Raw genomic sequence first — 25,753 nt, 5'->3', positions numbered from 1 at the left:
GCTTCCTTTTGTTTTTACGTTGTGATTTAAAAAGATAAAAATACAATTAAAAAGTGAAATGCTGATGTGACAGAAAGCCACGATGCACATATCTGAAAGTGACAGATACTGCATTAATCTCCGCTATACGCTTTGCAGGCATGCGCGATGCTTTGTTTGACAGGGATTATTCTTGAGTTATTCTGCAGGGTGTGGAAACATCTCCTTGTGTCCACCAGCAGACAGGCGGACTTACACAAGACAAACTGGAAAAGTAAACAAAGTACTTTAGCGGATATCAGTTGGAGAAGCAGCATGGCACTTTGTTATAGATCAGGCCAAGGAAGAGGGAAATGAACTGAGAATTGGGGATTGTTTTTCAAATCCAGCAGCAGCCAACATAGCAAATGCAACAAGTGGTTATACGGTCGAAGAATCCTCAGCATCACCTCTGGAGTCCACCCAGTCAGGCTAACATTCATTTGGGCGTGCGTTTTAGGCTAAAAAAATGACAGAAAATATTCAATAACAGGCCGAAACAGACTATGTATTTTAGAAGTAGCAACACAAATACACTCAAAAGTCAATTCTTTTTTTTTTAAATACATTTTTTGGATTTTTTTTGTATGTCTTATTCTGCCAAACTATTCAAATCATGTGAAGTGAAGTGAATTATATTTATATAGCGCTTTTCTCTAGTGACTCAAAGCGCTTTACATAGTGAAACCCAATATCTAAGTTACATTTAAACCAGTGTGGGTGGCACTGGGAGCAGGTGGGTAAAGTGTCTTGCCCAAGGACACAACGGCAGTGACTAGGATGGCGGAAGCGGGAATCGAACCTGCAACCCTCAAGTTGCTGGCACGGCCACTCTACCAACCGAGCTATACCGCCCCACTGTCCGAGTTCTGAGTTGAAGCAACTTTTCTTATTAGTCCAATGTGTATTTCCTCGCTGGAGGCAACACAAGAAGTTGGAAAAACACTCAAATTATTTGCGGGTTTTTTTTTTTTTTGTTTGATTCAATGTTGATGAACTTCTCGCGTGGGAAAACTTCAGTATGCACATATCTATCTATCTATATATATATATATATATATATATATATATATATATATATATATATATATATATATATGTATATGTAGGTGTGGGAAAAAGGATTACGTAGGATTAACCGAAGGAGCGTTCAAAACAAGATGGAATAATCACAACGCCTCCTTTAGAAACCAGACTTTGCAGAATTCCACAGAACTCAGCAAACACATTTGGAACCTCAAAGACAATAATGTTGAATATTCAATAACATGGCAAATTCTTGCATCCAGCACACCTTACAACAGTGGTAATAAAAGATGCAACCTATGCTTAAAAGAGAAACTGTTTATTATATATCATCCTGATCTATCATCCCTCAACAAGCGCAGTGAAATCATTTCAACATGCCGCCATAGACGGAAACACCTCCTAGGTAACACATGAGCCAATCACCACACCCTACGCCTGCTTGTACCCACCCACTCTGTGCTCTATATAAACCATTGTATGTGAATGCTTCCATTAAAATCTCCTGATGATTGAGGGAACCCCTCATGAAACAGATCTGTAGAGATGAAGTAGTCTTGTGATTTTTTCCCACACCTACATATTGCGCTCTACCACGGTATCGAGCACTATTCTCCGGATAATCCAATCAAGACATATATATATGTATATGTATCAAGTGTGTACAAAGTCTATTTTCTTTTTAATATTACGGAGAGTATTTTAAATAACAAATTTAATTACGAAGGAGGATTAGAGCAAAACAAGAAGGAATTCTTAGCCGACTCATACTAGACCTTTTTCACTCTTTAGAATGCACATGGAAGGGAAAGGTTGTGTGTGTGTGTTTTAGTGAATACAGTTTTTCTTGAACACGTATTTGTACATCCTATTGGTGCATAAGTTAATAATCAGGAAACAAAAGTGTTATTTTCCGTATGGAGCTTGATGTGGAAAAATGTTTGGGCAAAGAGTGAGAATATTTTTGGACATGTGAAAAAGATCATGAAAATGTAATTAATGAATAATAATAAATCAGTGATTTTGTTTTGCCACTTTCTCAATTCACTGAATAAAAAAAAAAATACTTTGGCCGGACTTTGAATATTCTGGATCTTGACATTAACCACAACATGTAATTGTGTATTTGTACTGTTTAAATGGTGTTTTTCATCATGAAATTCAGCTCTGTCAATTTGAAAACAAACAAGGACATTGTCAAGGATGTGATTGATGGTCAGTAATATTTGGCGTGATCAATATTGACGGATAGGAATCTCGGCGCTGCAAGGCGTTTGTCATCACGGAAACACACCACTAGGAATGCAGGAATACCTGAAGCATGACTTCAGGTATTCCTGTGGCATAATGACTGACTTATTATAGGAGCCATTTTTGTGTTATTCATATTTCTGTCGTCCTGCATATACTGTATTATGTTACATTATGTAATTATTTGTTGTTTGATGAATGCTTGGGCCTACTGCACTTTGGTGGTGGTCATTGTGGTGATTGACGAATACTTGGGCCGAATGCGCTACTGCACTTTTTGGGTTACATTTATTGTAGCACAAGAAGATAAGGACCTTTTTTTTAAGGTTTTTTTTTTATCATATATCTTTATTTTTTTGTACATAATCTGATGTGCGCCAAAACAAAATCAGCCGATGATCTTTGCATCTGATTAGATGGTGGGAGATGAGTGTTTGTTATTAATATGCCGACTGCTTTGACAAAAACAGACTATCTATGAATGTCAGTACAATTAAAATAATGATATTTGGTAACAGTAGACGGGAAAGTCAAACACAATATAAATCAATCAATCAATCAATGTTTATTTATATAGCCCCAAATCACAAATGTCTCAAAGGACTGCACAAATCATTACGACTACAACATCCTCGGAAGAACCCACAAAAGGGCAAGGAAAACTCACACCCAGTGGGCAGGGAGAATTCACATCCAGTGGGACGCCAGTGACAATGCTGACTATGAGAAACCTTGGAGAGGACCTCAGATGTGGGCACCCCCCCCCCCCCCCCCCCTCTAGGGGACCGAAAGCAATGGATGTCGAGCGGGTCCAACATGATACTGTGAAAGTTCAATCCATAGTGGCTCCAAGACAGCAGTGAGAGTCCCGTCCACAGGAAACCATCTCAAGCGGATCAGCAGCGTAGAGATGTCCCCAACCGATACAGGCGAGCGGTCCATCCTGGGTCCCGACGAGCGGTCCATCCTGGGTCTCGACTCTGGACAGTCAGTACTTCATCCATGGTCATCGGACCGGACCACCTCCACAAGGGAGGGGGGGACATAGGAGAAAGAAAAGAAGCGGCAGATCAACTGGTCTAAAAAGGAGGTCTATTTAAAGGCTAGAGTATACAGATGAGTTTTAAGATGAGACTTAAATGCTTCTACTGAGGTAGCATCTCAGTAGAAATACAATACAAATAGACGGAATAGAATTGAAAGAGTAAACGAAACTAACTTTGATTGATGATCAAATGAACTGGAAATCTCATGTGAAAAATGTACAACATAAAGTGGAAACACTTCAATGATGAATAAAGCAAAACATTTTCTAGACCAAAAATGACTTCATATTGTCTGCTGCTCACTAGTGTTACATGTCTGACTTATTGTGCAGAAATATGGCAAATAACTACAAAAGTACACTTCATTCACTAACTGTGTTACAAAAAAGTTGAGTTGGATAATGTCGGCTATAGAGAACATACAAAACCTTTACTTATTGAATCCAACACATTGAAATTCCACAACATAGTGAATTTGCAAACATCTAAAATGATACACAAAGCCAACTATAACCTGCCAGCCAAGAATGTACAACAATTCTTCTCAACAAAAGAGGGGGAATATAATCTTAGAGGAAAGTGTCATTTAAAACATTTGTACGCACGTACAACACTTAAGACCTTCAGTATATCAGGATGTGGAATTAAATGATGGAATGGATTAAGCAAAGCAATCAAACAATGTACTAATATGATCCACTTCAAGAAACTCTTCAAGTACAAAGAAGAAGAACCATGATGAACATTCTGAATCTATTTCATCCATCCATTCATTTTCTAGTTAATCTTACTCATCTCACCATAAGAAATATATTTTACTTATTTATTTTTATTGTTATTACTTATGGAGTATATTGGGAATAAATTGAGAACAGGAAGTGAACAAAATTGTTAGCAACTGCAATGTAAAGGAAAAGGGGTAGGATTATGATGCATGTGTGATGCATCATGTTGTATGCATGCATGTGTGATGTATCATGTTGTATGCATGCATGTGTGATGTATCATGTTGTATGCATGCATGTGTAATGTATCATGTTGTATGCATGCATGTGTGATGTATCATGTTGTATGCATGCATGTGTGATGTATCATGTTGTATGCATGCATGTGTGATGTATCATGTTGTATGCATGCATGTGTGATGTATCATGTTGTATGCATGCATGTGTGATGTATCATGTTGTATGCATGCATGTGTGATGTATCATGTTGTATGCATGCATGTGTGATGTATCATGTTGTATGCGTGCATGTGTGATGCATCATGTTGTATGCGTGCATGTGTGATGTATCATGTTGTATGCATGCATGTGTGATGTATCATGTTGTATGCATGCATGTGTGATGTATCATGTTGTATGCATGCATGTGTGATGTATCATGTTGTATGCATGCATGTGTGATGCATCATGTTGTATGCATGCATGTGTGATGTATCATGTTGTATGCATGCATGTGTGATGTATCATGTTGTATGCATGCATGTGTGATGTATCATGTTGTATGCATGCATGTGTGATGTATCATGTTGTATGCATGCATGTGTGATGTATCATGTTGTATGCATGCATGTGTGATGCATCATGTTGTATGCATGCATGTGTGATGCATCATGTTGTATGCATGCATGTGTGATGTATCATGTTGTATACATGCATGTGTGATGTATCATGTTGTATACATGCATGTGTGATGTATCATGTTGTATGCATGCATGTGTGATGTATCATGTTGTATGCATGCATGTGTGATGTATCATGTTGTATGCGTGCATGTGTGATGCATCATGTTGTATGCGTGCATGTGTGATGTATCATGTTGTATGCATGCATGTGTGATGTATCATGTTGTATGTATGCATGTGTGATGTATCATGTTGTATGCATGCATGTGTGATGCATCATGTTGTATACATGCATGTGTGATGTATCATGTTGTATGCATGCATGTGTGATGTATCATGTTGTATGCATGCATGTGTGATGTATCATGTTGTATGCATGCATGTGTGATGCATCATGTTGTATGCATGCACGTGTGATGTATCATGTTGTATGCATGCACGTGTGATGTATCATGTTGTATACATGCATGTGTGATGTATCATGTTGTATGCATGCATGTGTGATGCATCATGTTGTATGCATGTATGTGCGATGCATCATGTTGTGTGCATGTATGTGTGATGCATCATGTTGTATGCATGTATGTGTGATGCATCATGTTGTATGCATGCACGTGTGATGCATCATGTTGTATGCATTTTTTAAATAAACTCAAACTGTACAAAACATCTATTTTGATTTGTTCCCAACAGGAAGAAGACATGGCAAGGACAGAATCCATCATTTTCACTCTGCTACTTGCAGGTACTTTGTTGTTGTTGTTGTTGTTGTTGTTGTTGTTGTTGTGTGTTCACACTCAGAACTGTCGACACAATAAAACCATTATTCATCAAAATATAAGCGTAAAAAGTCTTACTAGTAGAAGTGTAGAAATTCCACTAATTTGATAGTCCCAATTTCTGCCTTTCTACAAACAAACAAGGATCCTGTAGAGATCCAGATTCTGGATGGGATATTTCAGAAATGAAAAACAATAGAAAACCTCGCTTGAACACACATGTGCACAACTTTGAATATTTATTTCATGCTTTACAAGTTTTGACCAGTTGTTGTTGTAAAAGCATGCTGCACCGTGACCATGGGAATCCGTTGTCACAAACTTGAGCACACAAAAGGCCTTCTGGTGAGGAGTGGCCATTCTCCGAGTAAATAAACAGGTGGTTTTGTTGCAGTTGAGCAGCACCGAAAGGATGACGTGACCACAACGGTGAAATTGTCCCACGATAAAACTGGGATAACTCCTGCATCAAATGACCATTGATTCAGTCAATTGCAACGCTTTAGAACGGAATACATGCCTGATGATTTTGGCGTATTCCTTTTGAGTCATCATGTACGGTACATGTATGTACAGTATATATGTATGCGGGTATGTACGTTAGGAAAAATACAGAGGCCATATCATCCCTACAAGCCTGTTTCACAGGTTTCCCTGCTCATCAGGGGATGTTATATTTATTAAAAAAACCTGCAAAACAGGCTTGTAGGGATGATATAGCCTCTGTATTTTATATTTGAACTACGGAGGAACACCCAACATCTGATACAATATCACTTTTCTGCAGAACCTTGTTGTAAAAATGTGATCCCGCGCCGGTTGCTGTGGAAACAAACCCCGCCCACAGAGCTTGGTACCTGGTCTGAGCTGCTGTTACGTACTTGATCGTAATAATCAGTCCTATATCACCCAAAAGTACGGATTCCAACCATCGAAATACTTTCTATAGTTCAAAACTTAGGGTCATTTCAAAATCAATCAATGTCAATCAATGTTTATTTATATAGCCCCAAATCACAAATGTCTCAAAGGACTGCACAAATCATTACGACTACAACATCCTGGGAAGAACCCACAAAAGGGCAAGGAAAACTCACACCCAGTGGGCAGGGAGAATTCACATTCAGTGGGACGCCAGTGACAATGCTGACTATGAGAAACCTTGGAGAGGACCTCAGATGTGGGCAACCCCCCCCCCCTCTAGGGGACCGAAAGCAATGGATGTCGAGCGGGTCTAACATGATACTGTGAAAGTTCAATCCATAGTGGCTCCAAGACAGCAGTGAGAGTCCCGTCCACAGGAAACCATCTCAAGCGGATCAGCAGCGTAGAGATGTCCCCAACCGATACAGGCGAGCGGTCCATCCTGGGTCTCGACTCTGGACAGTCAGTACTTCATCCATGGTCATCGGACCGGACCCCCTCCACAAGGAAGGGGGGGACATAGGAGAAAGAAAAGAAGCGGCAGATCAACTGGTCTAAAAAGGAGGTCTATTTAAAGGCTAGAGTATACAGATGAGTTTTAAGATGAGACTTAAATGCTTCTACTGCTGCAGTTCAGCTACATTTCTGACAGGGACTTGTTTCTTCAGCATTGTCCACAAGTTTAAATCAGGACTTTGGGAAGGCCATTCTAAAACCTTCATTCTAGCCTGATTTAGCCATTCCTTGACCACTTTTGAGGTGTGTTTGTCCTGTTGGAACACCCAACTGCGCCCATGACCCAACCTCTGGGCTGAGGATTTTAGCTTGTCCTGAACAATTTGGAGGTAGTCCTCCTTTGTCATCGTCCCATTTAAAGCACCTGTTCCTCCAAACATATTGCTGGGTGTTGTGGCCTAACAGCTCCATTTTTGTTTCATCTTCGTCACGTGGACAAAGATAAGACCTTCTTGAGAAAAGTTCTTTGGTCAGATGAAACAAAAATGTAGCTGTTTGGCCACAATACCCAGCAATATGTTTGGAGGAGAAAAGGTGAGGCCTTTAATCCCAAGAACACTAAACCTACCGTCCAGCATGGTGGTGGTAGTATTATGCTCTGGGCCTGTTTTGCTGCCAATGGAACTGCTGCTTTAAATGGGACAATGAAAAAGGAGGATTAGCTCCAAATTGTTCAGGACAAGCTAAAATCATCAGGGGGGAGGTTGGGTCTTGGGCGCAACAGGACAATGACCCCAAACACACCTCAAAAGTGGTCAAGGAATGGCTAAATCAGGCTAGAATGAAGGTTTTAGAATGGCCTTCCCAAAGTCCTGACTTAAAGGTGTGGACAATGCTGAAGAAACAAGTCCATGTCAGAAAAGCAACACATTTGGCAGAACTGCAGCAATTTTGTAATGAAAAATGTAAGCAGAAGCTTGTGGATGGCGACCAAAAGCACCTTATTGCAGGTAAACTTGCCAAGGTCACATGTAAGCAAATATGAACATTGCTGTACGTATACTTTTAATTGCTCACATTTTCAGTAGAGCCATAATAAATTCATAAAAGACGCAAACTTCATGAATGTTTTTGTGAGCAACAAGTATGTGCTCCAATCACTACATCACAAAAGAATAAGAGTCATAGAAATGATTAGAAACTCTGTCAGGTCTCAGATGTAAAGTTTTACTACAAATGACGTGTCCGTGAATTGATTAACGTGGACCCCGACTTAAACAAGTTGAAAAACTTATTGGGGTGTTACCTTTTAGTGGTCAATTGTACGGAATATGTACTGTACTGTGCAAACTACTAATAAAAGTATCAATCAATCAATCAAAAGTCATGTCGACTCACTTGCTTTACGGCTTTCTCCATGGTTTACGAAACTAACATCAACATATTATCCCTACTGCGCAGGAATGGTGGGGACAGCATTAGCAACAAATACGACTGCAACGGCTGCACCCAACGCCACCGCGACTGTTGCATCCAACGCCACCATGACGGCTGCCCCCAACGCCACCGCGACGGCTGCCCCCAACTCCACCGTGACTACTGCACCCAATGCCACCGCGACTGCTGCATCCAACGCCACCATGACGGCTGCACCCAACACGACCTTGACGGCTGCACCCAATGCCACCGCGACTGCTGCATCCAACGCCACCATGACGGCTGCACCCAACGCGACGGCGACGGCTGCCCCCAATGCCACCGCGACGGCTGCCCCCAACGCCAACGCGACTGCAGCCCCCAACTCCACCGCAACTGCAGCCCCCAACGCCACCGCGACATCTGCACCCAACGCCACCGCGACATCTTCCCCCAATGCCACCGCGACGGCTTCCCCCAACGCTACCGTAACTGCAGCCCCCAACGCCACAGCAACTGCAGCCCTCAACGCCACCATAACGGCTGCACCTAACGCCACAGCGACGCCTACCACCAACGCCACTGCGACGCCTGCCCCCAGCACCGCAGCAACTGCTGCACCCAACGCCACCATGACGGCTGCACCCAACGCCACTGCAACAGCGACCCCCAACGCCACTGCGACGGCTTCCCCCAACGCCACCGCGACTGCAGCCCCCAACGCCACCGCGACTGCAGCCCCCAATGCCACCGCGACGGCTTTCCCCAACGCTACCGCGACTGCAGCCCCCAATGCCACAGCAACTGCACCCCCCAACGCCACCTTGACGGCTGCACCCAACACCACTGTGACTACTGCACGCAATGCCACCGCGACGGCTTCCCCCAACGCCACCGCGACTGCAGCCCCCAACGCCACCGCGACTGCAGCCCCCAATGCCACCGCGACGGCTTTCCCCAACGCTACCGCGACTGCAGCCCCCAATGCCACAGCAACTGCACCCCCCAACGCCACCTTGACGGCTGCACCCAACACCACTGTGACTACTGCACCCAATGCCACCGCGACGGCTTCCCCCAACGCCACCGCGACTACAGCCCCCAACGCCACCGTGACTGCAGCCCCCAATGCCACCGCGACGGCTTTCCCCAACGCTACCGCGACTGCAGCCCCCAACGCCACAGCAACTGCACCCCCCAACGCCACCATAACGGCTTCCCCCAACACCACTGTGACTACTGCACCCAATGCCACCGCGACTGCTGCACCCAACGCCACCATGACGGCTGCACCCAATGCCACCGCGACAGCTGCCCCCAACGCCACGGCGACTGCAGCCCCCAACGCCACGGCGACTGCAGCCCCCAACTCCACCGCGACCTCTGCACCCAACGCCACCGCGACGTCTGCACCCAACGCCACCGCGACGGCTGCCCCCAACGCCACAGCAACTGCAGCCCCCAACTCCACCGTGACGGCTGCCCCCAACACCACCGCGACTGCTACACCCAACGCCACCGTGACGGCTTCACCCAACGCCACCGCGACTGCTGCCCCCAACGCCACAGCAACTGCTGCCCCCAACGCCACAGCAACTGCAGCCCCCAACGCCACCATGACGGCTGCAACCAACGCCACGGCGACGGCTTCCCCCAACTCCACTGCGACGGCTTCCCCCAACGCCACCGTGACGTCTGCACCCAACGCCACAGCGACACCTTCCCCCAACGCCACTGCGACTGCTGCCCCCAACGCCACCGCGACTGCTGCCCCCAACTCCACCGCGACTGCCGCCTCCAACGCCACCGCGACGTCTTCCCCCAACGCTACCACAACTGCAGCCCCCAACGCCACCATAACGGCTGCACCCAACGCCACAGCGACGCCTTCCCCCAACGCCACCGCGACTGCAGCCCCCAACGCCACCGTGACGTCTGCACCCAACTCCACCGTGACGTCTGCACCCAACTCCACCGCGACGTCTGCCCCCAACGCCACCGCGACTACAGCCCCCAACGCCACCGTGACGTCTGCACCCAACTCCACCGGGACGTCTGCACCCAACGCCACAGCGACACCTTCCCCCAACGCCACCGCGACTGCTGCCCCCAACGCCACCGCGACTGCTGCCCCCAACGCCACCGCGACTGCAGCCCCCAACGCCACCGCGACTGCAGCCCCCAACGCCACCGTGACGTCTGCACCCAACTCCACCGCGACAGCAGCTCCGTTCTCCTATCTGTCTCTCATATGTTCACTTCTCTTCACGTATTGCTCTCTGTGGGTTAAGTAGCTTCTTACCCAGTTCAAGAGCAACTGACTGATGCAATACCTCTCTAACTTATTAAGATATAAATATTGTCTCAAATGCTTTTGTTGGATGCAAAAACACTGCAGCTGCACATTGTTTACTCTCTATTGCGTTGGTAATTTCCTCGGTTATTTCGGTTCTTACCTTCGATGTTGAGATGATGGCTCTGTGTCTGTACTGCTTGTCCGCATGTGTTCTACTGTTATTTATGAATTTGTCCAATCTGTTGTTAGGCAATGTTTCCAATATTTTAGAAAATTGTGGAAGTAGGGAAACAAGTATATTGTTTGTAAACTGTTGTTTGTTTCCAGTCTTATAAAGCAGTCCAACTTTTGCAGTACTCTTTTTGTCTGTTTGAAACGATATGTAGCTGATACATGTTAAAGGTTCTGACAATATCTTTAAAACCTTTGCAGTACTCATTTTGTCTGGGCATTAATCTGTTTGAAACAATATTTAGCTGATATATGTTAAAGGCTCTGAAAATATATTTAAAAAACATTTTTAGTTTTTTCCATATCAATTCTTTTACAATCATTTGAGGTCTTCCATTTCCATTTCTACACAATGTTGAGGAAGTCCTCCTCTGTCACGTCCTTGGGGAACAATGCTAGATGTTAGAGCTTTGGTAACCCCCGACAGGATGTGTTTAGGAAGACTTGCTAGCATACATGTTTTGTGGTCAACGACCAATGGATGATCAGTTTCAAAATCTCACCTGTGCTTCTCCAAAGACGTTTTACTTGACGGCGGGAATGTCTTTTGAACAATTGGCAGAAATTTGACAAACGTCTTGACTTTTATCGAACCCGTGCCTAATGAAGTGGTACGCACAGAGAAAAGGTGGCAAGGTGTTTCAGTACTCGTGCTATCCACCTAGATTGTCTACCCAACATAGATACTGACTTGATTCTGATGTCACTCTATGAACTTTTCTCCAACCAGTTTCAAAGGCGCAAGTAAGGATCTGTGTAAAGCCTTCAGTACCGGCCTTTCCATTACGCATTACCAAAACCTAAATATCGCATTAATAATAGTATATGAATATTCGATATTGAAGTGTTTCACAAAAGCATGATGGAAACACTTTTTTTCCGTTAAGAGGGCACGAAAGACCAAAAGGGCGGGGCGTCAATGCATGACAACAAGGGCAGACGGGTCGTCTTGGTCTTGCTTTCAATCGATCGGCCCGAGGGAGCGAGGCAACATTTACGCGTCCTGTGACTGGATACTCACTGGTTTGAGCAGCGGCGGTGCCATGCAGATCAGCAGAGCCACACCTGGGACGGTTAGCAGATGAATTAGAGAGCACATACGGTCAATAAACTGTTGCAATAGCCAATTAGATCACAAGTTGTTGACAGTAGCCTATCCAGGTAGCCTGATGTTAATGAGACTGTGATTGGATACTCCCACTTGTCACTCCAAAGTGAGTCCCCAATCACAGTTGGCAATTTGGCAGGAAACAGGAAGTGGGCTATGGTCATGCCGGGCTAGCAGAAAAATCACCAATATTCACTTTTTAACCCGTAAAGAAGGAGAACAAAACATTGATTAGGTGGAAGATACATATTTGCAAGGCCATTTTCAAGAAGGATATTTAAAGAGAAACTACATCTTGTGAGACGACGTCAGCGACGAAATGGGGAAATGCTCGCCACTTCCACTCGAATCAAGCGACTATGAGCGGTACCACCGGCTTTTACGGCATCAAATGGGCGCTACAAATTGTGGTGCTAAAAATATGATTTGTCTATTTTTTTCAAGCTTTATATGTTTTTTTGCTATTTTCATTTTGACAGTACCACATAAGATATGTTTCAATTGCTGATGCGGGTTTATTCATTTTTAAATGCACCAGAAAATAACCTGTTTTGTACACTGTTGATGTGATTCAATACAAGGTAAATGTGTTCCTGTAAAGTATTTAACCTGCAATGGTCATGTGGCGACATCAATGCTGGTATTTTGAGAGGTCACATTGAAGTCGGACATCACTGAAGGCCTAGGTGGGAAACACATCAATCAATCAATCAATGTTTATTTATATAGCCCCAAATCACAAATGTCTCAAAGGACTGCACAAATCATTACGACTACAACATCCTCGGAAGAACCCACAAAAGGGCAAGGAAAACTCACACCCAGTGGGCAGGGAGAATTCACATTCAGTGGGACGCCAGTGACAATGTTGACTATGAGAAACCTTGGAGAGGACCTCAGATGTGGGCAACCCCCCCCCCCCTCTAGGGGACCGAAAGCAATGGATGTCGAGCGGGTCTAACATGATACTGTGAAAGTTCAATCCATAGTGGCTCCAAGACAGCAGTGAGAGTCCCGTCCACAGGAAACCATCTCAAGCGGATCAGCAGCGTAGAGATGTCCCCAACCGATACAGGCGAGCGGTCCATCCTGGGTCCCGACGAGCGGTCCATCCTGGGTCTCGACTCTGGACAGTCAGTACTTCATCCATGGTCATCGGACCGGACCCCCTCCACAAGGGAGGGGGGGACATAGGAGAAAGAAAAGAAGCGGCAGATCAACTGGTCTAAAAAGGAGGTCTATTTAAAGGCTAGAGTATACAGATGAGTTTTAAGGTGAGACTTAAATGCTTCTACTGAGGTAGCATCTCGAACTGTTACCGGGAGGGCATTCCAGAGTACTGGAGCCCGAACGGAAAACGCTCTATAGCCCGCAGACTTTTTTTGAGCTCTAGGAATCACTAATAAGCCGGAGTCTTTTGAACGCAGATTTCTTGCCGGGACATACGGTACAATACAATCGGCAAGATAGGCTGGAGCTAGACCGTGTAGTATTTTATACGTAAGTAGTAAAACCTTAAAGTCACATCTTAAGTGCACAGGAAGCCAGTGCAGGTGAGCCAGTACAAAATATATAGTTTTGTTCAGAAATGTTTGTTGAATGAAATTGTCAGCATTATCTGATATCCAAGCAGATGGAGACCCAACCCTGGAGCCGTCTGGCCCAGTGTTGGGATGATGAAGTTTACCTGGGACCAAACCCAGCAAAGGAACCAGAGTTCTTTTCAACCAAAGCAAACGTGACACTCTGCGCATGCGGCAAGTGGTCTTCTGATGCTCACCGTCAGCTGTAGCCAGTGCCACCGTTGCACAAAGAACTAAAGTCCCAGTCGGCATCTTCGCCAGGAAGACGGAGCAGAAGTTGAGGATGACGGACTGAGAAACCTTTGAAGTCGCACAAAAGAGCTGCTGAGTCGTCACAATCTGCATGAGAGAGTGTGGGTACTAACCTGCAAGTGAGAGCTCATGAACTAGAGCTGCTCTAATATAATGTCAGTTAACCTTAAACAGTTCATTTTCTGCTGTGTTTTCTCTGTCGACAAAAATGAACGTGGATGACCCTATTTATCATTCTATACAAATATTGAATCACACGCTTGGACAAACATGAGATAGACCGTAAATGTTTGTGTAAACAGCACCAAGTCTGAAGATCACATTTGAGGGACTTTAAAGCAGGGGTGTCCAAAGTGCAGCCGGCAGCAAATTTGGAAAGGTTAGGGTGAATGTTTTGAAAATGTGTGTATCAGAATTGTAACAGCATTACAGTTGGTACAAAATGCGGCTGCTAGACTTTTGACAAGAACAAGAAAGTTTGATCACATTACGCCTGTACTGTATATACCTTTATATACATATATACATACATATAGACCTATACTGTATACACCTTTATATACATATATACATACATATATACTTATACTGTATATACCTTTATATACATATATACATACATATAGACCTATACTGTATACACCTTTATATACATATATACATACATATATACTTATACTGTATATACCTTTATATACATATATACATACATATAGACCTATACTGTATACACCTTTATATACATATATACATACATATATACTTATACTGTATATACCTTTATATACATATATACATACATATATACCTATACTGTATATACCTTTATATACATATATACATACATATAGACCTATACTGTATACACCTTTATATACATATATACATACATATATACCTATACTGGCTCACCTGCACTGGCTTCCTGTGCACTTAAGATGTGACTTTAAGGTTTTACTACTTACGTATAAAAAACTACACGGTCTAGCTCCATCTTATCTTGCCGATTGTATTGTACCATATGTCCCGGCAAGAAATCTGCGTTCAAAGGACTCCGGCTTATTAGTGATTCCCAAAGCCCAAAAAAAGTCTGCGGGCTATAGAGCATTTTCCGTTCGGGCTCCAGTACTCTGGAATGCCCTCCCGGTAACAGTTCGCGATGCCACCTCAGTAGAAGCATTTAAGTCTCACCTTAAAACTCATTTGTATACTCTAGCCTTTAAATAGACTCCCTTTTTAGACCAGTTGATCTGCCGTTTCTTTTCTTTTTCTTCTATGTCCCACTCTCCCGTGTGGAGGGGGTCCGGTCCGATCCGGTGGCCATGTACTGCTCGCCTGTGTATCGGCTGGGGACATCTCTGCGCTGCTGGTCCGCCTACGCTTGGGATGGTTTCCTGCTGGCTCCGCTGTGAACGGGACTCTCGCTGCTGTGTCTTGGATCCTCTTTGGACTGGACTCTCGCGACTGTGTTGTATCCATTGTGGATTGAACTTTCACAGTATCATGTTAGATCCGCTCGACATCCATTGCTTTCCTCCTCTCTAAGGTTCTCATAGTCATCATTGTCACTGACGTCCCACTGGGTCATTATTGTCACCAATGTCCCACTGGGTGTGAGTTTTCCTTGCCCTTATGTGGGCCTACCGAGGATGTCGTGGTGGTTTGTGCAGCCCTTTGAGACACTAGTGATTTAGGGCTATATAAGTAAACATTGATTGATTGATTGATAAATACCATTGAGCAACATACAGTCTTTACATGTTTCAGTTAAAAAAACATATAATATTTACATGACATAATGTGATTTTTACATATCCAATTTGTCGTATTACTTCATGGTGATCCCTCGGGGTGTGTTGCGGTAATAAAGCATGGCTTTCTCATTTCAATGAGAGGGGAAAAAAAAATCACATGAAAAAAAAATGTAATGATGTTGACTTTTTGATCGCTTTTTTAGGTGGCAAATACTTCCAACATTGAAGATGCTTTGAAAATGACAGGAAAATGTGAATTGAAGTGACCTGGAGCAGCTGGGGGAAGATGAGGAGGAAGGTGGTATGACCACATCACCAGATCCTCAGGCCTGGCAAACACCACCTTGCAAGGTGGCAGGAGACGAGGATGGGAAGATAACGTCAGTCACTTGAAAGTCGCTGAAGCAATGAGAGCTGTGCAGGACAAAGAGGGATGTACACTTTTCACTCATTTCAGAAAATCACAAAATGTTCATTTATTTTCTCATTAATGTACACTCAGCACCCCGTTTTGACAGAAAAAAGCTCCAAGTAGAAATGTTTGCAAATTGATTCAATCAATCAATCAATGTTTATTTATATAGCCCCAAATCACAAATGTCTCAAAGGACTGCACAAATCATTACGACTACAACATCCTCGGAAGAACCCACAAAAGGGCAAGGAAAACTCACACCCAGTGGGCAGGGAGAATTCACATTCAGTGGGACGCCAGTGACAATGCTGACTATGAGAAACCTTGGAGAGGACCTCAGATGTGGGCAACCCCCCCCCTCTAGGGGACCGAAAGCAATGGATGTCGAGCGGGTCTAACATGATACTGTGAAAGTTCAATCCATAGTGGCTCCAAGACAGCAGTGAGAGTCCCGTCCACAGGAAACCATCTCAAGCGGATCAGCAGCGTAGAGATGTCCCCAACCGATACAGGCGAGCGGTCCATCCTGGGTCCCGACGAGCGGTCCATCCTGGGTCTCGACTCTGGACAGTCAGTACTTCATCCATGGTCATCGGACCGGACCCCCTCCACAAGGGAGGGGGGGACATAGGAGAAAGAAAAGAAGCGGCAGATCAACTGGTCTAAAAAGGAGGTCTATTTAAAGGCTAGAGTATACAGATGAGTTTTAAGATGAGACTTAAATGCTTCTACTGAGGTAGCATCTCGAACTGTTACCGGGAGGGCATTCCAGAGTACTGGAGCCCGAACGGAAAAGAAAAACTGAAATATTGTGTGGTCATAAGTATTCAGACCCTTTTCTGTGACATTCCAATCCAACCCGATCCTCTTTATTTATAGAGCACATCTAAACAACAAACATGTTTCCAAAAATATTAAAAACAAGATTCAAATACTATCCTTAGCTCCACCAATGGCTAAGTAAAAACAAAGTAATTAAATATAAAAACAATACAAAAATAAATATGATTAAAAACGATTTTAAAGGGTAAAACTAATTAGAACAATAAATAAAAATACAAATGTAAAAACACAGAGGACCACACAACTCACGCAGTGTTAAAAGCCAGAGAATAAAAGTGGGTCATTGGACTTGGTGATGTATGGCTTAGATGCAGCTGCTCAGCCATGGAAACCCATTCCACGAAGCGCTCTGCGTACTGTACGTGGGTTAATTGGAAGGTCACATGAAGTTTGGAGCTTATACCAACAGACTGTGCAGAAAGTCGGCAACCTCTTTGCATCCTCTGACCCCTCTGTTAGTTTACCTGGCCTACCACTTAGTGACAGACTTGCTGTTTGTTCCCAAACTCTTCACTTTTCTTATAATAAAGACACCAGTTGACTTTGGAAAATTTAGGAGCAAGGAAATTATGCGACTGGATTTGTTGCACAGGTGGCATCCTATGACAGTTCCACGCTGGAAATCAGTGAAAGTGGCCCATTCTTTCACAAATGTTTGTAGAAACAGTCTCCATGCCTAAGTGCTTGATTTGATACACCTGTGGTTAGTGATTCTCATCACTTGGATGGCTGGTCCAATACTTTTGGCAATATAGTGTATATGTATATATATATATATATATATATATATATATATATATATATATATATATATATATATATATATATATATATATATATATATATATATATATATATAAATGGATATATCCATCCATCATCTTCTGCTTATCCGAAGTCGGGTCGCGGGGGCAGCAGCCTAAGCAGGGAAGCCCAGACTTCCCTCTCCCCAGCCACTTCGTCTAGCTCTTCCCCGGGGATCCCGAGGCGTTCCCAGGCCAGCCCGAGGCGTTCCCATGCAAGCCAGGAGACATAGTCTTCCCAACGTGTCCTGAGTCTTCCCTGTGGCCCCATACCGTTTGGACGTGTCCTAAACACCTCCTGGGGAGGCATTCGGGTGGCATCCTGACCAGATGCCCGAGCCACCTCATTTGGCTCCTCTCCATGTGGAGGAGGAGCGGCTTTACTTTGAGTTCCTCCCGGATGGCAGAGCTTCTCACCCTAAGGGAGAGCCCCGCCACACGGTGGAGGAAACTCATTTCGGCCGCGTGTACCCGCTATCTTATCCTTTCGGTCATGACCCAAAGCTCATGACCATAGGTGAGGATGGGAACGTAGATCGACCGGTAAATTGAGAGCCTTGCCTTCCGGCTCAGCTCCTTCTTCAGCACAACGGATCGATACAACCACCGCATTACTGAAGACGCCGCACCGATCCGCCTGTCGATCTCACGATCCACTCTTCCCCCACTCGTGAACAAAACTCAGAGGTACTTGAACTCCTCCACTTGGGGCAGGGTCTCCTTCCCAACCCGGAGATGGCACTCCACCCTTTTCCGGGCGAAAACCATGGACTCGGACTTGGAGGTGCTGATTCTCATTCCGGTCGCTTAACACTCAGCTGCAAACCGATCCAGGGAGAGCTGAAGATCCCGGTCAGATGAAGCCATCAGGACCACTTCGTCTGCAAAAAGCAGAGACCTAATCCCGCGGCCACCAAACCGGAAACCCTCAATGCCTTGACTGCGCCTAGAAATTCTGTCCATAAAAGTTCTGAACAGAATGGGTGACAAAGGACAGCCTTGGCGGAGTCCAACCCTCACTGGAAACGTGTACTGCCAGCAATGCGGACCAAGCTCTGACACTGATCATACAGGGAGCGGACCGCCACAATAAGACACTCCGGTACCCCATACTCTCTGAGCACTCCCCACAGGACTTCCCGAGGGACACGGTCGAATGCCTTCTCCAAGTCCACAAAGCAAATGTAGACTGGTTGGGCAAACTCCCATGCACCCTCAAGAACCCTGCCGAGAGTATAGAGCTGGTCCACAGTTCCACGACCAGGACGAAAACCACAGTGTTCCTCCTGAATCCGAGGTTGGACTATCCGGCGTAGCCTCTTCTCCAGTACACCTGAATAAACCTTACCGGGAAGGCTGAGGAGTGTGATCCCACCATAGTTGGAACACACCCTCCGGTCCCCCTTCTTAAAGAGGAACCACCACCCCGGTCTGCCAATCCAGAGGTACCGCCCCCGATGTCCACGCAATGCTGCAGAGTCTTGTCATATATATGTATATATATATATATATATATATATATATATATATATATATATTTATGTTTGTCCGTCTTTGTTTTTAGTATTAATTTTACAAAATAAAATATGTCCTCACATTCTTTGACTTTTCAGTATGTGGCCGTTGGTGGAAAAAGTTGGACAGCCCTGCCTAAAATGTTACTCGCTGTCAATCCAAGACACAACTTGGACAGCCGGCGACAGTAGTTTATTTTAAAAAGGACATTTTCTGCACCTGTTCATGGTCCCGAATGGCGTGGGTTGAGTGACAGGGTCCAACCTGGACTGATGGTAAATCCAGCAGCCGCCGGATGTCAAACCACTTGGGCGTGACACCAAGGTAAATTAGGATGTAAGTTTTGCCTGCACTGGCAAATATTAAGTTAACTGACAAATTGGGGGCAAAGTTTTAGTTTGCGGAAGCTTATCGCTGCCAACTTTGGGAGGGGACTGCTCAGAAGCCACGCTGAGAGACAAGATGCAAGAGTTCACCTGTGGCATGAAATGTTAACACCAGCACAGGGAAAACATGCATCGTGCACACAGAAAGAGTCCAGAGAACTGCTTCAAAAACTGCACAAGAGTTGGTACCTTCCAATCCAATCCACTTTATTTATATAGCACATTTAAACAACAAGAACGTTTCCAAAGTGCTGCACAGCCATGTTAAAAACAATATTAAAAAAAAAAAAAAACAATATTATGCTCCACCATTGACTGAATAAAAACAAAAAATAAATAAATATAAAAACAATACGAAAACAAATATGATTAAAAACTATTTTAAAGGGTAAAATCAATTAAAACAGTAAACTAGAAATCAAAGTATATAAAAAACACAGAGGACAACAGAGGACACGTAGTGTTAAAAGCCAAAGAATAAAAGTGGGTCTTAAGACGAGACCTAAAAGAGTCCACTGTGGAAGCAGTTTGAACATGGTACACCCAAGCTCTTATTTTATTTTACAATGTTTCTGTGGTTGCATCATGTTTGTTTGAATTGTACTACTTGAATCCAACAAGGTGAATCACTTTGTGAGCTCTCTCTGTGAGAAGTTCTTTATAAATGTATTTACTCACTTTTTGGTCTTGAAATCCTGCCAAGTGGAAGCTGGCGCAGTGGTGACGTAGACATATTTGTTTCTAGATGGGCTGTCGCCCAACATGTGTGCTGAACTCTGATCTTCTGTTTGTTATAAAGCACAGCAGGAGAGAAAGACGAGCATTGGCTGCAGCTCCGAGCTAAGATGAGGCCCTCAACAACAGACGCGCTTGCTGCATCTCTGCTTTGCACCATGATGGCACTGACTGCAGTCGACGGTGAGCCCATCCAGCTTTTTCTCTTCTTTCTGCCATGAATGAGGTGTTGTACCAAGCGCAGAGTCCACGCCTCGCCCTACCGTCTATGCCTTTCCTTCGCCAGGGAGAACATTTGGTGCAGTTGAAATGTCATCTTGTTCCTCAGGACACATCTTGTCCAACAGTTCTTGTCCTGGCAATTGGACCGATTCAGGGGACCGCTGTTTCCGCTTACTTCCCAAGCCCATGATCTGGTCTACAGCTCAGGTAATTAGGAAGATTTGTTTGTAGTGTACTTGCTCAGTGTTGGCGTTAACGCACTTTTTATGTCATTTTACGCATTGAAATCAGAATGGACGCGAAATTCCGGAAGTCCACACGTCGCGGGGTTTTTGGTTTTTTTACATATTATCGCTTGCCTTAGGGGTTTTGTTTACCGTATTATCCGGACTATAAGGTTGAGCTTACCCACCTTAATCAATCAATCAATCAATCAATGTTTACCTATATAGCCCTAAATCACTAGTGTCTCCAAGGGCTGCACAAACCACCACGACATCCTCGGTAGGCCCACATAAGGGCAAGGAAAACTCACACCCAGTGGGATATCGGTGACAATGATGACTATGAGAACCTTAGAGAGGAGGAAAGCAATGGATGTCGAGCGGCTCTAACATGATACTGTGAAAGTTGAATCCACAATGGATCCAACACAGTCGCGAGAGTCCAGTCCAAAGCGGATCCAACACAGCAGCGAGAGTCCCGTTCACAGCGGAGCCAGCAGGAAACCATCCCAAGCGGAGGTGGATCAGCATCGCAGAGATGTCCCCAGCCGATACACAGGCAAGCAGTACATGGCCACCGGATCGGACCGGACCCCCTCGGACCGGACCCCCTCCACAAGGGAGAGTGGGACATAGAAGAAAAAGAAAAGAAAAGGCAGATCAACTGGTCTAAAAAGGGAGTCTATTTAAAGGCTAGAGTATACAAATGAGTTTTAAGGTGAGACTTAAATGCTTCTACTGAGGTGGCATCTCGAACTGTTACCGGGAGGGCATTCCAGAGTACTGGAGCCCGAACGGAAAACGCTCTATAGCCCGCAGACTTTTTTTGGGCTTTGGGAATCACTAACAAGCCGGAGTCCTTTGAACGCAGATTTCTTGCCGGGACATATGGTACAATACAATCGGCAAGATAGGATGGAGCTAGATGGTTTTGAAGCTTTGGAAGGGGTGAATGTTTTCTGTCTATCTGTGTTGGCCCTTTGATGAGGAGGGGACTTTTCCAGCGTGTACCCCGCCTTCCGCCCAAATGCAGCTGAGATAGGCTCCAGCATCCCCCGTGATCTCGAAAGGGACAAGCGGTAGAACATGGATGGATGTTTTAATGCCATTTTTAATGTAAAGTACTGTACAGTTCTTACTTGCATCTGTCAGTAAACTCGCCATGAAAGTACTAAAACATACCGGTGTAGTGAGTTTACATCATTCACCCAAGGAACATGTTATTAGAGAGTTCCGGTCAGACGTTTTTTCTCGGGACACATTTACGGTGCGGTTGTTTCCGGATGAGGAGATGCCGCTCCGTTATTGATTGAAGTAAAGTCTGAATGTCGTTAAAACAGTTAGCTCCATCTTTTGACACTTCTTCAACTCCCGTCCTTGCACGCTACACCGCTACAACAAAGATGACAGGAAGAAGACTGTGTCCAAGTGGAGGTACATAAATAAGAGCGCCCACAAAATGGCGCATCCTGAAAAGACTGTCAGAATGCAACTTGAAGATGAGCTGCAAAACATCTATTCAACATTTTGAGCAAAGAACCACCATTACATGTTAGGTAGACCAGTGGTCCCCAACCACCGGGTCGCAGCCTGGTACCGTGCCGCACAAGAAAAGTCAAAAAATAATAATAATATTTATTTTTATTTTTATTATTAAATCAACGTAAAAAAACACAACATATAAATTATATATCAATATAGATCAATACAGTCTGCAGAGATACAGTCCGTAAGCACACATGGTTGTATTACTTTATGAAATCCCGTTGACCGGTCCGCAGCTACAAAAAGGTTGGGGACCACTGATGTAGACCACAAGGAAGTCTTTTACATTTACAAAAAATATAAAGGGACAAGCGGTAGAAAATGGATAGTTGGATATACAATATGACTCCTTTAATGCGCCCAATAATCCGGTGTGCCTAATATGTGAAAAAATATTAAAATGCGGAAAATACGGTATATTTGCTGGGTCAAATTATTAATGATATATTATTGGTCGATTTCAAAGTAATGCACTTTCCGGTACAGTTTCTTAAATGTTGATTCGCCGAAAGTTTTACTGATCCCAAATACTGCATTTGTTTCCTTTTTTGTTATTTTTTTATGAACTAAGTCAATTTTATGGCAACATTTTTCCAAAAGACAATATAGAATGTGAGACGTAACAGGATAATGCATACATTTATCATTTGTTTTCAAAGCGATTACACATAAATGGGACCCCAAAGGTTTACTGACTATTGACTTGATGGGGTCCCTGGGACCTTGTTTTGAAGAATCCTAGTGCCAACACTGCTTGCTGACTTTGTCAACTAACATGGTGTTGTGGTCTTTCTTTGTTTACAGAAACATTGTCAGGCCATGGAGGCCAACCTTGCATCAGTACACAACTTTAGCGAGGTGGACTTTATTCATCGCATGGCAGGAAACCAGACGCCTGTGTGGATTGGAGGCTCGTCTTGCCAAGAGGTCACTTGGATTTGTGCATCATTTTTCCAACATATGGATGTTGACATATCTATCAAAAAATGATAATATTGTATGGATTTGCTTGTTCTCTTCATATTCCTTCTGCTGTGTAGAAAAATGTGTGGCTCTGGAGTGACGGAACTAAACTCGACTATACGTACTGGTGTCCAGGTCACCCAAAACCAGACTCAGATGGGTGCTGTCTATATATTTCTCCTAAAGGTGACTAAAAGACAAATTAATACCTCATGTGTCGTGTCTTAAAGGTCCTATATTTTGCAAAATGGACAAAGTAATATACATTCTCTCCATAAAGTCTGTCTATGGACACTAAAGGCCTGATCTAATGAAGGTTTGCGTGCAAACTTGATAGCAAACACAAAGCTGATCTCCTAAACTAATGCACAGAGGATTGCTTATCTTCAGCATGCCAAATAAGGAGCAAAATCCATTTCAGTGTTTTCATGAATATTCAGAATATATGCTGATGATCAAAACGCCAACAATACTGGGAGGAAAAGATGCCAATGTAATCATTCAGCATACGCAATGTGATTTATTAAGACTAAAACTGTTCTGCAGACGCTATTTTGGGTAGTTATTTAGCACGACTGAAATCTATGCGCGAACTGACACAGTTACACGCACGGCTGTGAGAAAGGAGCAGGATGGCGCTGCAAAGACATGATAGACAGATAATTGTTGGTCCTATGTGTGTGTCAACATGTATGGACTTCCATTCATCCATTTTCATGAATAAAAAATAGCAGAAATATTGTATATTCAACAATATCATTATATAATTGTGTTAATGCTGGATGATTTAAGTGGATGATTTTAACAATTTGAATTTGGTGTCTGCTGGCGTTTTTGTTATGGCGTTCCATTTTTTCATTTAGAAAATATTTTACTATAACGTATGTCCTATATGAAAAAAACATCTTTCAATATGCATTTTCTTGCGTTGGGATCATTCCAGTGTTAATGGTTTATTACCTCACTTTGTCAATGTGCTAAAATACTTTTTGTTGTCTATAGATTGCGATTCTATGTTGCAGAAAAGGTGGTACAGATTATAGCTGCTGGTTTAACATTGTAAAAACCCACATGTTGGACGGCATATTAACATGGATGTGGAGGGAAATGAATGTTTCCATGGGCACGTCATGCAAAATGTTTTTTTAAATTGGCCAGTTTGTATAGGTTGCATGCAAAACGCAATTCTACAGTTTTGTTTATTGTATAACACGTTTAGCGCACGGTATTTGGATCTCAGTAGATCAGGCCCTAAAAGTGAGAAAATTCTATCACCTTCCTTACTTGTGTGCTACACTTTTGAGAGAACATAATAAAGCAAAAGAAGTCTGTCCCCTGTGAAAAACAAAATTAAAAAAAAGTCTGGCTTTGCTGCAAATCTTAAATTATAGCATTTTCCTTTAGTGAAGAAACTAACCTAGAATGAAGTTGCTGTTTAAATGTCAGTGCAATGTTAGCATTGTAGCTCACATAGCTATGCTAATGTTTCTAACGTTTGTGTTTTACTATCCCACTCCTTAATGTTTTGTTATTATAACAGTTGAACAATATTGGACCTTTAAGACCATGCATTGATATCAATCTACAAAAATGTTGACGTTTACTGATACTTTTTGGTGTTTGCAGATGGAAAGTGCTGGGAAGAGTTTGCATGTAACAACCTCTACCCCTCAGTCTGTGTCATGAAGCATACTTAACAGAGCCCTCGAGTACAGAAAGAATTAAACAATGTCAGTGCCTCTGACAATTGGGAATACATTAAAATTGTCTACAAGATGTGTCTTTGTCCTTAATGGCTGCAGATTCTAACTTTCAGCAGAAGTATGAACGAATTTCTCACCAAGTCTGAAAGTTATGAAACCAACTTGACCACTGTGATACAGCTCAGGTCTATAACCGGCCAAATAAGTCGATGCCTAAGTGTCTGATTGCTTATCTATCAAACTTCATCCATCCAGCACAGTTTACTGCTTGTCCCTTTAGGGTTAGGATTAGGGCTAAAGAAGCCAAATAAAAGGTAAGAAAAATGGCTAGGGTTAGGGAAGACCAGGTGTGGTTAGGGTTGAGGTTAGGGTTAGGGGAAGTGGAGGGTAGGCACTGTCCGTCTACGACCTGTCCAGGCAACGTCCACGCCAAACGCAGGACCCCCCGAGGAACCAGAAAGAGAGCAGTCCGAGTCGGTGTTAGATGCGGCGTCAAACACATTGGATTAGCATCTAGCTACGCATTTCGGCCTTTCAGGACTCATCAGGCTGGCTGAGCCATGCCTACTGGGACTCACCTGGTGCTCCAGTAGGTGGGGCGCTTCTAATCCCCTGGCTGGTCCTGGCGGCTT

At 43.8% G+C, this 25,753-nt stretch overlaps 2 protein-coding genes across 3 annotated transcripts in view; both read left to right on the top strand.

The window, feature by feature from the left end:
* LOC133549587 (mucin-5AC-like) overlaps positions 1 to 11,277 on the top strand; it is a 12,169-nt gene extending 892 nt beyond the window's left edge. Inside the window, exons 2-3 of one of the 2 annotated variants that reach the window (XM_061895162.1) lie at positions 5,662 to 5,713; positions 8,589 to 11,277. In XM_061895162.1, the coding sequence (XP_061751146.1) occupies positions 5,671 to 5,713; positions 8,589 to 10,837 (2,292 nt within the window). In that variant the 5' untranslated portion in view covers positions 5,662 to 5,670 and the 3' untranslated portion in view covers positions 10,838 to 11,277. Of the gene's footprint in view, positions 1 to 5,612; positions 5,714 to 8,588 lie in introns of those variants that run through there. The other variant, XM_061895153.1, reaches the window with a different exon arrangement.
* A 4,793-nt stretch (positions 11,278 to 16,070) lies between these two features.
* LOC133562681 (type-2 ice-structuring protein-like) lies at positions 16,071 to 25,194 on the top strand. The gene is made up of 6 exons (XM_061916637.1): positions 16,071 to 16,147; positions 20,529 to 20,647; positions 20,793 to 20,893; positions 23,260 to 23,382; positions 23,496 to 23,604; positions 25,045 to 25,194. Exons 1-6 carry the CDS (start codon positions 16,071 to 16,073, stop codon positions 25,113 to 25,115), a joined length of 600 nt encoding a protein of 199 aa, XP_061772621.1. The 3' UTR covers positions 25,116 to 25,194.
* Positions 25,195 to 25,753: the final 559 nt, after the last annotated feature.

This window comes from Nerophis ophidion, linkage group LG01, assembly GCF_033978795.1.
Source record: "Nerophis ophidion isolate RoL-2023_Sa linkage group LG01, RoL_Noph_v1.0, whole genome shotgun sequence".
In the NCBI taxonomy this organism is placed as follows: domain Eukaryota; kingdom Metazoa; phylum Chordata; class Actinopteri; order Syngnathiformes; family Syngnathidae; genus Nerophis; species Nerophis ophidion.
Note: the sequence above shows the minus strand (reverse complement) of the source record. Positions and strands in the feature narration are given on the sequence as shown.